The 18,492-nt window shown below is 37.5% G+C and overlaps 1 protein-coding gene across 6 annotated transcripts; it reads right to left on the bottom strand.

The window, feature by feature from the left end:
* Nucleotides 1-327: 327 nt before the first annotated feature.
* On the bottom strand, nucleotides 328-16,915 carry LOC108989187. 6 transcript variants are annotated; one of them, XM_035689560.1, is made up of 5 exons: nucleotides 16,575-16,915; nucleotides 16,334-16,465; nucleotides 16,015-16,216; nucleotides 12,797-12,847; nucleotides 328-362 (listed from the first exon to the last, which is right to left on the bottom strand). In XM_035689560.1, exons 1-5 carry the CDS (start codon nucleotides 16,755-16,757, stop codon nucleotides 343-345), a joined length of 588 nt encoding a protein of 195 aa, XP_035545453.1. In that variant the 5' UTR covers nucleotides 16,758-16,915; the 3' UTR covers nucleotides 328-342. The 6 variants fall into 6 exon arrangements, 5 of the variants coding, with proteins under 5 accessions (XP_035545453.1, XP_018818265.1, XP_035545452.1 ...); XR_004801363.1 differs by lacking the exon at nucleotides 328-362 and adding an exon at nucleotides 12,939-13,108 and having other exon boundaries at nucleotides 11,779-12,847; XM_018962720.2 differs by lacking the exon at nucleotides 328-362 and adding an exon at nucleotides 11,779-12,343.
* Between the last annotated feature and the right edge of the window lie 1,577 nt (nucleotides 16,916-18,492).

The raw sequence follows: 18,492 nt of genomic DNA, 5'->3' as shown, positions 1-18,492 counted from the left end.
TCGAAAACAAATCTCGGCTAAAAAAAAAAAAACCATACGCATGAGAGAGAGAGAGAGAAGGCACAAAAAAGTCATCGTTACCAAATTATGTTCTTGTTTTTCTAGTGAAGTTCCCTCTCCTACACAAGGAAAATAGAAAAGCCACCCAATTCACATTGACAAAAGCACAAGCTTGAAGCAAAGGAGTTTTGTAAACAAAATTAAATAAGTAACATCAGGCCAACTTTAGAATGTCTAAATAAACACTAGAAGCACTATCTTTCCATTTAACTTGTATAATTCATGTTTCCTAATTCCAACAACATTGTTAAACAACATATGCATTTCACCTCTGAAAGATCTTCAAATCCAACATGTTTCACCTGAAGGAAACGAAAAAAGGTCAGTGATCTACATAAAACCATGCATATAGAATTACCATCATGCTAAAAAAAAAAAAAAAAAATCTACTGAAGTTGCTAAATCAGGAGGTTTGAGACTAACATCTTCCAACTATTCTAATAATACTTATATTTTTTTATTGGCACCGGGTGTCCAGGAACAAAGTCTGGACTAATTCCAGGTCTGCACGACCTCTCGACAAGTAGTATCAAATGAGTCATTGTTTCCCCATTCCTCCCGCACATAAAGCACCAATTTATTACCTTCGTCCATCACCTCCTTAAATTATCTTACGTAAGAATTTCCCCCAAGGCAGGACTCTAGGTAATCTTCAGTGGGACATGAGAATTATCGCAAGGAGTCAAGCTATGACAATTTTTTTTTTCTAAGCAAGCTTGCATGTTATAAATAGATAAAACTATTAAAAACTACTAAGGAGGGTCTTTCCCACTGTCAATATAAAAAATAGTAGAAAGAATAATATCTAATGGAATGCTACCAATCAAAGAGTTTGTAGCTGCCCATTGTGCAAATCGAATTTGGGATCGATCAATCTTGTGAAAGCTCCAGTCTGAGTGGGATTTCAAAGAGTTTGCAATATCTTCTAAGATGGGTGCTATTTGCTAGATTTGTTCTTCTTTATAAATAGAAGAAATCACCAACTAAGAGTCTCCTACTAGAGAGATAAAAGGATCGTTGAGGTGTTCCGCCATTTTGAGAGCTAACTTTGCCGCAAGTGCCTCTGCCATTACCGGGTTCATGGAAAAATTTGTCTCAGTCCAGATTTCGATGACTTCTCTTGTTGAGTTACTGCTTACAACTGAAGCCAAAGAGAAAGAATTCCTGACTGCTGCATCAAAGGAAATACATATATGATTCGTGTGAGGTTTTTGTCATTCCTTCTCCACTTTGGATTCAAGCTTTTCTTTTCATGCATGAAGTTTTTTTTATAAGAGAGATTCAGCTGTTGTGAAAGATTGAGAAGTGAGAGTTCCTTGTAATTATGGACTTGGTCATTTCGGAGCCTCCAGATGAAATCTAGAATCAGACCAGGAAAACATTGAACGGGTGATCTTCCTCGGATGAAAGACCGAGTTTTTCAGGGGGTTCAATATAATTTGGAACAAATCCTTCATTGAATTTACCGTCAGGGAAGATAGGTTTAATCTGCTACAACTCCAGAGAATTCTGGTTAAGGGGCATTCAATGAATAGGTGCATGAGAGTCTTTTTTTTTTTCATCACAGAGCTAACAATTTATGGAAGGAATGCTCAGAGTGAACCTTTTGAGGCGCTCTCTTGTTGGCAAAATATCCCAAAGTATCTTCCATAAAAGGAGTTTGTGCCTGTCATGGATCCTGAATTTCCAAGTTTTCCCCTATGATATATCCGAAATTGCTTCTCTGGAGTAGTTTGTGATATTTGATGCAAGATGGTGGGCACTTTTAACTGAGAAAATCCCATTTTGAGTTTTAGTCCAAATAGCACAATCCTCAGCTAGAATGGAAATGTGTAAAGGAATTTTAAGGATTTCTTTTATGCTTTCTTGTTGGAACAGGGAATTTAGCAATGGGATATTCCAAGATTTATCATTCTGATTAATTAGGTCTGAGACCTTGAGGGTAGTCGAGAGATCAACTGAGTGGGTGAGGGGAAAAGGTTTAAAGTTTTCCATAGTTGGGATCCAGGGATCTAGCCAAGCTCTCACAGACAAACCATTTGCAATTTTGAAACATGTATATTTTTCTAGTATTAGTCTTGCCTTTATAATTCCTTTCCAGAGACTCGAGTCAGTTACCTTTTTGGTTGCTAATTCGAAGACGCTTGATTTCAAGTATTTCTTGGATAGAAGCTTGTGCTAGATATTGTTTCTTGGTTGGCTCATTTCCCATCTTGTGTTTGCTATCAAGGCCACATTCATATTTTCCATCAGTCTTAATCCCAGTCCACCATCTTTTTTTGGTTGACAAATAGATTTCCATGATTTTGGGAAAAACTTTTGCTTATGGTCGTTTGATTTTCCCAACCAAAAATTTTTGAAACTAGAGTTCAGCTTCTTACAAATTGATTTTGGTAGCATATGCATTGACATTTGATATGTTGGGATGGCACTTGCTACTGATCTAATAAGCATCGTTCTACCAGCTTGAGAGAGCATTTTTTATTTCCAACCATCCAGCCTTTTATTAATTTTCCCCATCAAGTCTTTGTAGTCCTCTTTCTTGGAACGACCAAAAGTTCTCAGCTACCCAAATATTTTATTTTTGAGGATGACTCCTTGTATAGCATATTCTCTGAGATTACTCTTCTTATTGCTTGACTAGTGTTTTGAGTAATGTAGATAAATGATTTGCTTTGATTGATGCACTGGCCAGACCAAACTTGATATTTATCTAGAGTATTATTGATTGCCTTAATCAACCTTCTTTTTTATTTTGCAAAGATAATTAAATTATCTACGAAAAGAAGATGAGATATTGTGGGACTATCTCTATTGATTTTAATACCTTCTAAATTTTTCAGTTCTTCTGATCTTGCCAACAGCCTTGAAAGTACCTCCGTGCATAGGATGAACAAAAAGGGCGAGATGGGATCGCCTTGCCGAAGACCCATTTGTGCCTTGAAGAGACCTTTTGGATCTACCCTACCACAAAATTAATTGAAGGACCGCCCATCAAATCCTCGTTCCTATCATACTAGTTTAATCAGTGATCTCGCTCTCTCTCCTAGGGTTCTCTTTACCTCTCTCAGTAGTGTTTCTCGTCAAACCTCTACACACTCTTACAGTTTCTTGTATCTTCTTTATGGATATGGAGCAATTGATTCACCAAACAGAAGCCCTTTCTTGGGAAGGTTTAAATCTATCCCCTGAAAATGAGCCTACTAATGGTGATCACGAATTAGCTCTCAACGGTAGAATAGTTGCAACTCGACCACTGAACAAAATCTCCTTACACGCTTCCTTCAGAGTTGCTTGGAGCTTCCTTAGCAAGTTCCACATTGAAGATCTTGATGTAAACACTTTCCTTTTTAATTTCCAAAATGCTGGTGACAAAAAGCGAATTCTAAGCCAAATCCCTTGGAACTTCAAAGGGCATCTCCTCATCCTCAAAAATTGTCCTACAGAAACCACATGTAAAGAGATTCATCTCAACGCATCACCATTCCACATTCAAATCCATGGACTCACCAGAAACCACATGATAGAAAAAAATGCTTACAAGATAGGGAATGCGCTTGGAACTTTCCTAGGAGTGGATGTTGATCCTCTCTTTGGATTAGCCTGTAAGAAATTCATCAGAATAAAGGTGGATTTAAACATCACTAAACCTCAGAAGCAAGGACTATGGGAACCAAGAGAAAAAAATTTTAACACATGGGTTTCATTTAAATATGAACGTCTTTTTGTTTTTTGTTATGCCTGTGGAAAGATCGGGCACTCTCAAATTTTCTACAATTCTCTAAAGTCGAACACAGAACAAATGCCATTTGGGCTTTGGCTATGAGTAGAATTCCCTATTTTCATGTGAGTCAATCCTATTCACCGAGGTTAAGAAAATGTTCCTAGAATCTCCATGGATTTTTCTCCAGAAGAAGAAAGGACTCAAGAAAGAAGGAACCTTCCAGACATTGAAATGCTGGAAAACAGAGGCTTTGGTTCGTCGGCCTTTATTCTACCAATGTTCCCTTCAAACAAACAACCAACAGATGATTTAATGGGAAAAGGGAAAGTTGTTATCAATGAAGAAGACCTCATTGTAAGAGGAAATTCATTCGTTAGAGGGAAACTGGGAAATAATTGGGATTTCCATCGAAGTGAAAATCAGACTCTTCTCAAAGACTACCCATCCAAACCTCCGATTAGAGTTAGTTCTCCCTATGAGCTTATTTCCAGCAAAAACCCAGACGAGTATCACTTCAACTCTTAAACAGATGCAAGCGGCAAACACAGTGGAATCTCCAAAGGCATTTTAGCGGAAAACCCAATGAAAATACAACTTACCTCCCAGATTTTGACAAGGCATAGGGAATCCGGGCCAAATTTGTCGTTCCTAGCCCCTTGCAGCGGCGTATTCAGCGGAGTTCATAGTGGCATCTTTCGCGACGCTCATAGTGGCATCCTCTGCAATGCCCACAGCGGAGCCCTCAGCAAAGCCCACAGCGGAGCCCTCAGGGATGCTCATAGCGGCATCCTCAGTGATGCTCACAGCAGCGTCACAGCTGGTGAAGTCCCCCTGGATTGGATGGTGAGGATGGCCCCGTCGACTGTAGTCTACAGTGGCCCTCCCAACAACCGAAAATCTCTCATTCACTCCAGGTGTTAACTCCCTTCCACCAAACCTCGCCCCATCAATCACTCAAGAGATACAGGGTACTAAATCAATCTCTCAACAGGTCCTCTGCAGTAATCTCACAGGGATGGACTCGACGAATTTTATTTTCTCTCCTTCTATAAACACCGAAGAATGGGTCTCCAGCTGGTTGAAGACAAATGCCAACGTTTTTATGCGAACTAAATTGACTGACATCTCGTTGGTGGGAAGCAATAATTTAAAATAGATTTCAACTAGTATCTCCCTACAGGGCCCACGAGAGAAGGCAGAGAGTTTGAAATGCCCACTAGAAGATATGGCCCATAACAATAAATGGAAGTCTGGCCCCCTTTTTAATGCTTCAAGCCCGTTAGATCCAAAACCAAAGCAATTAGACTTTGTTCCTTCAATTACTTATCACCCAATTGTCCTAAGTCCTCACTCGGTAGAATCAAGGCCCAATATACGTTTGGTTGAGTCTTCGCTACAAGTCGGTTCTCAAGCAGGTGCTCAGGAAAATTCAACTTCACTAATCCCCAACAAAAGGGCGGCACCTTTATAAGACAAAGGCTCTAATCCTCCAAGAATTTAAAGTGCAAAAAACACTTGAGGTTGATAACCCATAGACAAATGCTGGAGATGAGTAAAAAGAAGCATTTCACTTCAATATGTCAATTTCTTGTAGGGGCCTACCACGTCCAATCTTCTCCCCCAGTTATAATCTAACCGAGTACAAAGAGGCATGAAATGAAATGAAATAAAGATAGAAAAGGATAGACATGAAGGTTACAAAATAATAGATACCTATCTCAAGAAGATGGGAAAGAAAGAGTTGAGAATAAAAGAAACATCCAGCAGTGCTATGAGCAACAAAGGAAAATAGGACAGTAATCTAGTGTATCTTTAAATAAATTAAACCCAACATAAATTATCAACAAAGTTAGAAGAAGTTAGAAGGTCTACAACTCTTTTACGACTACTCCATAAGAAATTGCTCTCTCTCTCTCTCTCTCTCTCTCTCTCTAATGAGCTATCGTTTTCCTTTTTCTGTAACTCCTTGCCTGAAATAGCTATTATTTTTCCCGCATTTTGTTTCTCTTCACTGTTTTCCCTCCTCTTCTTATCTTCTTCCTTATCTTGTGATGGTTGTTAGTAAGTTTTTCATTGATTCCAAGTCATTCTTCTTTCATAGTGTAAACAACAAGTGGTGGAAAATCACTGAGAAAAGTCGCAAGGTTACTAAGTTTATTACGGTGGATGTTTATGCTATGGAATGGTTGGACTCTATAGTGTCTGCCTATGGTGCGCCAGTTGGTCTGTCAATGATCTAAAAGTCCAGACGAATTGGAAATCAGGTGTTGATTGCCCAACGCTGCAACAACAAACTTGGATGTTTTATGTCGCTGTCTGAATATGGAAAAGAGGTGAGGTGTGGTTTTATTGCCATCCCGAAAGGATTGAAGGGTGAGGGATGGAGGCGTTTTGCTGCAATGTTGAGAGGGGCTAGCTCCAAGTCAAGTCCTCCGTTTCAGGAGTGGAAAACAGGGTAGGTTTTCAAAGGAACTCCTCATTTTCTTGAGCACAAGCAGTGTTGGGTATGAAGAAGTCCTTTGCGGATGTAGTTAAGAAGCCGCTCCCTTCTTCTGATTCTTATGGTTGCGTGAGGGGTAAATGGACTGTCTTTGGGGCAGATGGTGGGAAGGTGGTCTAGACAAAATTCAATTCTCCCAAGTATGACGCTTGTGTTTCCAAGGGTGACATGTTAGGGGCTGGAGAGGGTATGTCTTTGTTGTCCATGCAGAACACATTATTGGACATGAGGGGTAAAATCGATTTTATGTTAAGTTGGGTGAAAATGGGCCTAGGCTCGAAGAAGAAGGGAGCGGGCTGCAATCCTAGAGTTATGGATAAGCAGGATTTGGATTACACTGTTGGGCTATCCTCTATGGGCCGGGTCTAGCTAAAAGCCCATTACGCGTTTGGCGGGAGAAGCTCGTATTAGGCCTGTTTTGGGGCCAAAAGGCGTCATGCGAAGCCACCACCTGCAGTGCCTACCGTCGACTCGCAACCACCAAGGTCAACACAGACCTCGCCAAAGGTGCTAGTTGATCCCTTGGAGAGTGCGATGGTGTTGGAAAAGTTGCCAAAATTGAAAGGGGAATTTCTATCGAGTTTTGAGTCTTGGATAGTGGTGGAGGAGCATATAGTTGCCCTATCAATGTCTCTGATCCCATATGTGAGGCGTTTGCATTCGGTAGACCATGTTACGTTGGTTATTGCTTTATTTTGTACAGGGAAGGAAATTGGGGACTCTCCATAAGTGATGCTTAATTCAGAAATGGCGCAACAGGGTGTAGATGGGGAGGGTTCTGGTGTTTCAAACCTGCAATTGGTTTTATGTGAAAGGGGATTGTGCCAGTGGGAGCCCAAATCCTATATGTGCTCTTCCCCCCTCATGTGTTGTGTTAGATTTGGTTCTTAAAAAAGTAGAGGAGCTACAGGCCTGTGTTGGGATTTCCGGTGTTGGCTTTGAAGAACAATTCAAGGCACTTCTTATAGCCATTGAATCTAGACGTTCCTCAGTTTTAAAAGCTAATTCTAAAAATGAAAGGGAGCTAAGGAGACTAGAATGCTTGATAAATTATGATATCAAGGAGGGGAGTGGAGGAAGGAACAAATTGAAAGGGAGGGGATCTCACACTTTTCATGAAGCCTAAAATTCTTACTTGGAATGTTAGGGGTCTTAATGATCCTAACAAACGTTCTCGAATCAAGTCTTTGTTACTTAATTGGGAAGTTGACATATTTTGCTTACATGAAACGAAGTTACACTTCATCGATAGATGTTTAATTCATGGCTTGTGGGGCTGTCCCTTTGTGAGTTGGGCTTATTTGGCGTCTTCGGGAACTTCAGAAGGTGTCCTCTTGAAGTGGGACACAAGGGTGGTAGAGTTTGCAAGAATGCATTGGCAATTTTACTATAGCATTTTTTTTAAAATGTTGAGGATAGATGGGAGTGGGCCTATGCAGGTGTCTATGGTTGAAACTTATATAGAGAAAGGAGCCTCTATTGTGGGATGAATTGGCATGTTTGTACTCTCTTTGGGACATTTCGTGGTGTATGAGTGGTGATTTCAACATTACTCGATTCCCTAGCGAATGTTCAGGTAATTCTAGCTCTTCCTAAGCTATGAAACATTTTTTTAATTCATTTTTTATTTGGATCTTCTAGATCTTCCTGTTGTGGGGGGCGTCTCTACTTGGTCTAATGGTCATGTCTAGTCGAGATTGGATCGCTTTCTTGTTTCCCCTTCTTAGGAGGCACATTATCAAGTGTTAATGTCAAAAGAGATTGTCCCAGGTATGTTCAGACCATTTTCCCATCTTACTGGACAGTGGTGGCATTCGTGAGGGTCATAGGTATTTTAAATTTGAAAATATGTGGTTGGAAATTGATGGCTTTGCTGATAAGGTTAGAAGCTGGTGGGCATCTTACCAGTTTACAAGTACTCCTAGCTTAATTCATGCTAGTAAGCTCAAAGCTTTGAAATTTAATTTAACGAAGTGGAGCACAACAGTTTTTGGGAATATCAATGGCCAAAAAAATTCTCTTTTGGAAGAGTTACAATTTTTCGAGTCTAGGGAAGAAGACAGGGTCGTTTTTATGAGGCTTTTTTGAGGAAAAAATCTACGGTGGTTGACCTCGAGAGTGTTATTGATGGAGTGGGTGTTCTAACGCCATTCGGGGGACTTATGGTGTGGGGCTGTGTAAGTTCATTAGAAAGGGTTGGGGAAGTTTTGTTAGTCACGTGAATTTTGCTGTTGGCGAGGGAGCTAGAATCCATTTCTTGTTTGGCATATGGTTTGGTGAGTGGGCTCTCTACAGTATGTTTCCAACTATTTGTAGATTGGCTTCTGATACGTTTTTTTTTTTAGTTTTAGATCTATTTTCTTGCCCTAATGGTGTGATTCATTGGGATATTTGTTTAACTCGAGCAGTTCAAGATAGGGAAATCAATGAAGTTTCAACTTTTTTTAGTCATCTATACTCACTAAGGTAATGCCATGGATAGAATGTTATGGACAACAAGGGGAGCAAAAAATTCACTGTTCACTTGTATTATAAGCTTTTGTCTTTTCAGGGCAATCCTTCATTTCCTTGAAAGAGTAGTTGAAGGTCTCACATGCCTTCTAAGGTGACTTTTTTCAATTGCATACCACACACGTTCATCCAAAGACTTGAGGAAAGCCCTCATATGAACTTTCCAATAAGCATAGTTTTCCTCATTGAAGTGTGGCGGGACATATAACGATAATGACACGATCTATAGGAGCACAAATCACACTTAGATGAGTGAACCACGCTCTGATGCCAATTGAAATTACCCAAGTACCCTATTGTATTCATGAAAATATCCACCAATTCACTTGAACAAATTTGTTAGATCTCAATGTTGCAATTATTTAATCAAATGAACATATAAAGTAAATAAATAAATTACATGACACAACGATTGGTGATGAAGGGAAACCTTTTAAATCAATTTTATTATTTGAAAATCAAATTGCAGGTAAGTTCTCAATCATAAAATCGTTGTCAACTGATTCTCTTACTTGATCAAACAAACGATCCATTTGTCTCTACCGTAGTAGCAACCAGAACTTCTGACTATTTTCAAACATTAGATTTTCTCCTGAAACTCCAGTAGCTGAAACTTGACCAATCAATTCTCCAACATAGAACACGATCGCACTCTTTGAGAGAAACAATATGAAAATTCTTCAAGAAATTTTCTCACTAAAATATGCACTGGAAATTGCTCTAGAAAATATCTAGATCTGAATCTCTACAGATCCTAACCAGTAGGATTGCTTAAATAAACAATCTGAAAGCAGTTTTAGTTTCAGTAGGACTCTACTGACGGATCGAATCTGTCGTGAAGATGTCTCCTGACAGAATGCTGACATCTGCACTAAATCTTCTCTGCAATAACAGATTTCAATCCAACACCTTCTCTGGATAAGTGCATATTTCTTGGGACTTGATTTTCACACTTATGACTTATCTAAATAACATCTAGATAAAGTTAATACTGTTATATATAAATTCAATAAATAATTTACATTCATCCAAAATTACAAACTTAATGATAAGATAAACTTTATCATTTTAGTTGCCTAATCCTATCCAAACTTATCAACTTAGTCACCTAATCCTAGCTAAAATATTGCATCTACAATCACCTATAAGTACTTGAGGAATAGTAGCTGGAACTGTAATCAAGCTAAAATGACTGACTCAAAATTCTTGAAAAGTCTTGTCAAGCAAAAAGGCTACATCATTTCCAGCTTGTGCCTTCAGATCAACAATGGGGTCAGCACTAAGGCTTGGTCTGATCCTTGGATACGTAGTTTACCTACTAGACTCCCTTCCCTTAGATCCATGGACACTAGGACTGACCCCCCCCCCCCCCCCCCTTCTCAAGGTCTCGGAGCTTGTTGTGGAGGAACCCAAGAGATGGAATTCCCTCCTCCTCCAAACTCTCTTTTCTCAGTCCTATGTGGAAGCTATAGAAAACAGTCATCTCTCTTATTACAACTTTCAAAATCTGCGTGACATTCCTCGTTGGGTCCACCATTCTTCTGGTATGTTTTCTGTCAAGTCTGCTTACACAACCATTGTTTGTAACCATTCTGACCTCAATGACCTCCCCACCAACCAATGCTGAAAAAAGCTCTGGTCTCTCAAAATCCAGGATCGACTTATGCTCTTTCTTTGGAATGTGCTTAATGACATCCTTCCCACTTGACAATCTCTTGGTAATTGCTTTCATCTCCCTAAGGACCAACAATTCTACCCTATTTGCCATCAGGAAGTAGAGGATACTGCCCACCTTTTTCTCAATTGTCCCTTTACTAGAATTCTTTGAAGACAGTCCCCTTGGCCGCTGGATGTTTCAACTTTTAATCCTCTAGGTATTAAGAATTGGGTCAAAATAATTCTCTATCCTAGTGCCAACCTCAATCTTTTTGATTTTGATGCTCATCATTTCCAACTCTTTGCTATGACTGCTTTGGACAACATTTGGTTTAATCGAAACCAAGAGATCCACAGTGGTAGTTCCTTAAATATTGAATAGTTTTCAAACAGGTTGATAACATGTTGTAAACCTGGAAACCACCTGAAATAGAAGATACCTACTCTATATCCTTTGATGTTGCAATAAGAGGGAATGTGAGTACTTTAGCAGCTTTGTGCAGGTCTTGGCTAGAAGAGATCATTTTTGTGGTTACTAAATTCTCTGGCACCGTTGATCCTAACTATGGAGAAGTTGTGGCAGTCTTTATTGGAGTCAAAGAAGCTCACCACAGAGGATTCAAGAGACTTATAATAGAAGGAGATTCGGTTAATGCCATAACTGTTGGGAAGTTGGAAACATTGCAAGAGATACCAGATTTTTCCTCAAGACCTTATTGATTGGCTAGCTATGAAATTCATCGATTTTAAAATTGATGTGCGCACTCTTTTGAGCAATGGACATATTCCAACAATTTGTTTGGAAACATCCCCTCATCAAAATTCCTCCTTGCCTCCTTAGCTTTCATATTGGCAAAGATCCCCCTTCCCTTTTTACCTTGGGTTGTAATACTTTTTAAATTACTTTTAATTGCTTTCCTTTTCTTCGAACGAAAATTCTTGAAGGAAAAAAAATATAAAAAAAGTTAAAAGCTCTAGATTGGCTGCATCCCGGAAATGATAAACAGTTACATTGTCAAATAGCACTACCATAAACCTATCTGGCAATCTATCCACGAACTATCATCGACTTTGTGAGATTCCATATTGCACAATTTTAACATATGGCAAGTTATTTTGTAAATTCTCTTTCTAGAGAAGTGGCACTATCTCTCAATTTTTTATTAATTAAATTAAATATATAAATTATATTAATAAGCATTACCCAAAAAAATACAATGACGAAAGTTTCCAGAAACAAATCTCATCAAAAATAAAACCATATGCATGAGAGAGAGAGAGAGAGAGAGAGAGAGAGAGAGAGAGAGAGAACAAAGAACTCATCATCACCAATTATGTTCTCTTTTTTTTACTGAAGTTCCCTCTCCCACACGAGGAAAATAATCTCACTGACAAAAGCACACTGCATAATTTCACTTACCAAGGTACCATTAGAGGCTTGAAGCAAAGGAGTTTTGAATACAAAATTAAATAAGCAACATCTGACCAACTTTAGAATGTCTAAATAAACACTAGAAGCACCATCTTTCCATTTAACTTGTATAATTCATGTTTCCGAATTCCAACAGCATTGTTAAACTCCATACGCATTTCACCTCCAAAAGATCTTCAAATACAACATGTTTCATCTGAAGGAAACCAAGAAAGGTCAGTGGTCTGCATAAAACCATACATATAGAATAATATTTACGTTTATTTTATTGGCACCGAGTATCCAGAAACAAAGTCCGGAGTAATTCTGGGGCTGCACAACCTCTCGACAAGTGGTATCAAATGAGTCATTGTTTCCCATTCCTCCCACACATAAAGCACCAATTTATCACCTTCGTCAATCACCTCCTTAAATTATCGTAAGCAAGAATTTCCCCCAACGCAGGACTCCGAGTAATCTTCTGTGGGATATGAGAATTAGCACGAGAAGTCAAGCTATGATAAATTTATTTCACTTTAAATGTTACTTTCTTGGAGGGGGCACAACACATCCGATCTTCTCTCCCCATTTATAATCTAACTGAGTGAGTACAACTAGGCAAAAACTGAAATACAGATAGAAAAAGATAGACACGAAGGGTACAAAATAATGGATACCTATCTCCAGAAGATGGGAAAGAAAGAGTTCAGAATAAAGAGACACCCAGCACTGGTTTGAGCAACAAAGGATGGTAGGACAGTAATCTAGTGTATCTTTAAAATTTAACCCAACATAAATTATCAACAAAGGCTTTCAGTAATGCATATCATTGCACCAACAGCATAAGAAGCAATAGTCAATTACTGGAAATCATTACTAGCATTTGAGTAAACAAATCGTGCTTCCGTGATATAATATAAAAATACTAACTAACCACTGAAAAGGTGATTTTGCCAAAACCACTGTCTCCCATGACTGCCAGATTCTACAGGAAATAATACAAAGATAAAGAATAAATAAAAATCAACACTAATTTATCAAAAATAAAAGAAATAAAAATCAACATTAAATATTACTTATCAAAATCAAACTCAACACCGAAAATCTGTATAGCTTCTCTTAAATTACAAAGTTGGGGGAGCTTAAAGCTTTATTTTATAGAACTCTATGCACTTGGGCCATTGCTGTTGAGTTCAACGGTATGGACCTACATGATTTTCTTGTCTTTATTTGTAACATCCCGTTCCTGTAGGATAGAGATGTTATTAGCATTTATAACTTAGTGCCCGGTAAAGAGATTCATATCCAGAAATACCTCATTTATTGAAATTCATTAAAACGTTAAAACTAGATTGAACATGATTGTTTTAACAACTAAACGTAAAATAAAATAACACAAACTAATCCTATGAATGACATAAAAAGGAATCTAATTCTTGTGTGAATATCACTTATTCATTCCTAAGTCTTTGTACTAGATCTATTCCTGGCCATCCAACTCTGCATCATCATAGACATCATCTGCGAGAATTAGACATAGAAGAAAACAAGAAGACAAACAAACAAAATGAGTCGAATACTCAGTAAGTAGCACATCATACCGTAAAATATAATTTTTGTAACATACATTTCATTTCTATGAGACTCTTCAAAACATACCTACAACTTCATAGATTACAATCAAACACGTAACATGACTTTCTGAAGGATTTTACATACGTATATCATTATAGACTCACATAGCAGATGTTTTAATCATTGACCAAAAGTGGAAGCATACATAATCGTGGCAAACATGTAATCGTGAATGCATAATATCTTATTTATCTTGTCTTATCATGGAGTGAAACACGCTTGGGTCCGTGTTTCACCTAACTTGCATAACATGGAGTGAAACACGCTTGGGTCCGTGTTTCACCTAACTTGCATAACATGGAGTGAAACATGCTTGAGTCCGTGTTTCACCTAACTTGCATAACATGGAGTGAAACACGCTTGGGTCCGTGTTTCACTTAACTTGCATAACATGATGTGAAACACGCTTGGATCCGTGTTTCACTTAACTTGCATAACATGGAGTGAAACACGCTTGGGTCCGTGTTTCACATAACTTGCATAACATGGAGTGAAACACGCTTGGGTCCGTGTTTCACTTAACTTATGGTTAACCACGCTTGAGTCCGTGGCACCGTAATATTTCTTAACTTCCTTAATGCATGAAAATTTATTAGGTTTTCATGAATATTTCTAACATAGCATATTCTTGTACATGGCATAATATGTCATATTCTTGTACATATCATAGCATGGTATGTCATATTCTTGAACATGGTATAGCATGACATAGCATAACATGACACTTCCTTATACATGGCATAACATAACATGGTACTTTCTTATACATGGCATAACATAATATGATATGAATATTTTATGACATTTCATGGCATACATAATCTAAGTACTACATGAACATGGCTCGCATAATATGGCTATTCTATTGCATGGCATACTTACTTGAATTACTACATGAATATCTCATTGCTTTCATACGATTTTTAGTAACATTCAATTAATCAAACAAATTTATTCATTCAAGCATAATCTCATATTCCATCAAGATCATGAAAGGAATCTAACATTGGCTTGTCTCTTAGCGTAGCGTAGATAACCATCATAAGCACATCATATTTTCATATATGACAATAATATTCACAATACGCATACATTTATATGATCATACTATTTACTACCTCAAGACATATCTAATAAAACAATAACAATAACAATAACAAAAACAATAATAATAATAATAATAATAATAATAATAATAAATCACACTTTTGGACTCGGGGTGTTACATTATTGCGCCTTCATAGTTAGGGCAAACAGTTATTTTCTTCTTGAGTATTGTACTGGACTATGCCCATTCATTCATCAATAAAATTTGTTTACTTATCAAAAAAAAAAAAAAGTCTTGGAGTCGGCACAACAACAGACAATGCTAAACAAAAAATTAAAGTTCCGGTAACCAATCTCCTACTTTATACACACTAAAGACTTTCTAACATATATTAATCCAAAAGTTTAAAGCCCAACACTTTGTAATAGCAATTAAAGGTTAATGCCCAACAAAATCTCCGGTTAAGATTAGAAAATGTTACTCAATTGACTTCCAGGACAGTCTCCATCTCATTTCCATAACCAAAAGTTTCTTAATAACTGACAGAAATAGGCTAGAGATAATGGCTACAAAAGATCGATAGTTTGTGGAATGAGAACAAGAGGATTACAGGACAAGAAGCTCAAATGAGGAGTTGGTGGATATATATCTAATAGAATGAGAAGGTAGTTATGGATTAGTACAGTCGCAGTGGAGGATTAGGGAGGGATGTAGATTATATTTCAGAGTGGAAGCAAGACCTTGTCTTTGATTTTTTTAAATGGGTAATAGATATTTTATTAAAGGTGTGGCCCCTGTACACAGGTGGCAAATCTACAAGCAGTAAGCTAAGGTTATCATATGCAACTGTCCAAACTTAGAGAGACTAAAGCATAATGAAATCATTCATCACACACCTAGGCGACAAAGATTACTATTTTCCCTTTCAGCATGCCATAAGCTCCACCCTTCCCAAGGGCATAACCCAAACTATCCCAAGACATTTGAAAATTGAGACCAAAGTGCTCTGGCCACGGCACTGTGAAGCCGTGCTCTTCCTACACATCCAGCTCATCTCATCCCCGAGTGTAATCTCCTTGACAATGTGAACAACCTCATTTTTTATTGCTGTCACTTTGTCAGATAAGAATCTTTCTTACCCATCACTTCAATATCATGGAGATTGCACATGAGTATCAATTTCATCCTAACGAGTTTTTGGTTTTCTGAAAACATGAAAAAATGAATAGCTCCATTGAGCTACCACTCTAATATAGTATATGAATCTCCACAGAGATCATAACCAATCATGGCCCTAAAGTTTATGACTGGCATAAGAGGATCCAGTAGATGGAAGGTCAGCTAAATATATGTATAAGATAATTAACAGATTCATCTATCTACCAATGAATTAATTAGAAATACGAAAACGACAAAGCCATAACAGTGGCTCAAAGCTACCAAGATTCAATGGAATCAATTTGCTTTACCTCGCTCATCCTCGGGGGGCTTTAGCCTAAAGGATTTCGCTGTCTCAGAGTCTATACCATCTAATACCACAGCTTGATACGTCTTAATCTCGCCACCATCGCCAAGATCCTTGGCCATGAAGGTTATATAATACCTGATTCCCCTGGAAGCCTGACCCATTGCCTTCAAGACCTTAACAAACTCCAACTCTCCATTGGCATCCTACACGAAAACCAAAGCCATGACGAATTTGCTCAATTTTCTGTTTAAAAAGATGATGGTGATAATAACTTTTATAAATAATAATAATAACAGAGGGAAAAAAAAAAAAAAAAAAACCTTGAACCGACGATTGTATTCGTCTATTGCGACCTGCGAATACCGTTTATACTTATCATAGTTGTATTCTATGTTGCATGGTAGAATTTGGTTGAGACAATTGACGCCAGGGATGTCAGAAACATCAAAGCCCTAAACCAACAAATGACACGCAAAGATGGAGGAATTAAACAAAAAATTAAAGCTGGAGTAGGCGTAGACAATGATAATAGAAGATCGGATCAAATATAGTCAGACTCACGTCACTCTTCAAAACTTGTTCGCTGTAGGAGTACTCTTCCTCTGGTGTCATCTCATCACGGAAATCATATAGCGCGCAATATTCCGGCGAAGTTGAAGACAAATTATTTTGGCTGAGGAGTAATTCTCTTTCCAGCTTGTCGTAACCAAACAATTCCACAAGACCCATCTCGTCCATCTCCATTGCTCTTCAAGTGATAACCCAACAATTGGAGAACACGAAGACAAGGCTAGCCGCTGCCGCTGCCGCTGCCGCTCTCGCTATCGCTATCGCTATCGCCTCAATGACCTAAGCAAGCCCGGGAATTGTCTCTCTCGCCAATTTAGAAATATCACTCCACATTAATTTTTCTTTCCATTAGGCGTCGCCTTTAACAAAAATAAATAAATCAAACATCTTTAAAACATTAAACTAGGTAAAAAAAAAAAAAAAATGAATTTTATTAAAAAGGAATTAAAAAATCACTAAAAATGTGAAGAAAAAAAATGAATTATATAAAAATTTAATTAAAAAATCACTAAAAATTGAGAATATTAAAAAATAATTACATGAGAGTTTATTTCGAAATGTTTGCTTTCAACGCTTAATATTTATGATAATACTCATGCAATTTTGAATTATCAACCCTCTAAACCTCGTTCTAGTACAAGCATATCACTTCATTAAAATATAAAAAATAATATTTACAATCATAGAGTGTATAAGTGCACACTCCTTTTAAAGAAATTGTGTAAATATGAAAAATTAATTTTTTTTTAATTGTATACCTCATTATTTTTTAAAACGAGTACGCAATGCTTGCATCATAACACATGACTGTCTCTAGCATTACTATTAAAATATAAAATTGACTTTAATGTCATATATAATTAGGGGTGTAACCGGTCCGGTCTGGTTTTGGATAAAATCTAGGATCGAATTGGTATGTATCGGTTTTGTATTTTTCAAAACTGATTACGTACAGGTTACCCTCCTAAACCGGTACTTCCAGTTTTACCGGTTTCCGGTCCAGTCCGATTTTTCAGTTATTTTAAAATGTAAGCTTCACAAGTTGTTCATACTATGCACAATTCTCCTCCCTTTCCTTAACTTCCTTGATTAGCTTCATGGCATCCCCTTCTAGAATAGCTTCCTCAATTCCAATTTCTTCACAGAAAACTATAGCTCTCCAAAGTGCATTTGCCTCTGCCACAATAGCATCTTTAACTGCAAGAGAAGTCATGCACAAAGCACCAATAACATCCCCTGCAGAGTCCCTAATCACAACTCCAGCACCCATTTTTAATCTGCTTTCATCAATGCCTGCATCCCAATTCACCTCATAAGTATGTTGACTTGGAGTTTTCCATGTAACATTTCTATTAGCAGGAATTGCTCTTAGAACCTCACCTCTGATCTCCCCCTTTGCTTGTGTAAAAACTCTCATCTTTCAGCCATAGCAGTAGAAAACACATCTGTTGGACTTTGAAATGAGCTTTCAAAAATCCATCTATTTTTTCTCAATACATAAGCCATTCATTCCGGCTCACTCTTCTGTAATCTCAACTCTAAATCTGTCTATGTTTTATAGAAATCCTCTTCTCTCCATGTCAGCTTTTGTGCATATAAAGAAAGAGTAATGATACTTCTAGAATTATTTTATAAATTATTTTACATTTAATCTGTAACGCCCCGTCCCTGAGGGTTCAGAGAGTTAACTCATATCACCTAAAAATCATTTTTCCATCCACATAGTACATATTCTAATTTTTCTCTATCGTACAAAATATTCATTAATTTACAACAAATACTCCAGTATAATTATTCTAAGACAATACAAAGTCTTAATATAAATATCAATATTTCAACAAATCATATCATCAAAGCACAACAAACTTACTAAATAAAAATCCTCAATACTCATATAAACCTTCTATAT

Source organism: Juglans regia, chromosome 4 (assembly GCF_001411555.2).
Source record: "Juglans regia cultivar Chandler chromosome 4, Walnut 2.0, whole genome shotgun sequence".
Lineage (NCBI taxonomy): Eukaryota > Viridiplantae > Streptophyta > Magnoliopsida > Fagales > Juglandaceae > Juglans > Juglans regia.
The sequence above is the reverse complement of the archived record's forward strand: the minus strand, read 5'-3'. Positions and strand labels throughout refer to the sequence as shown.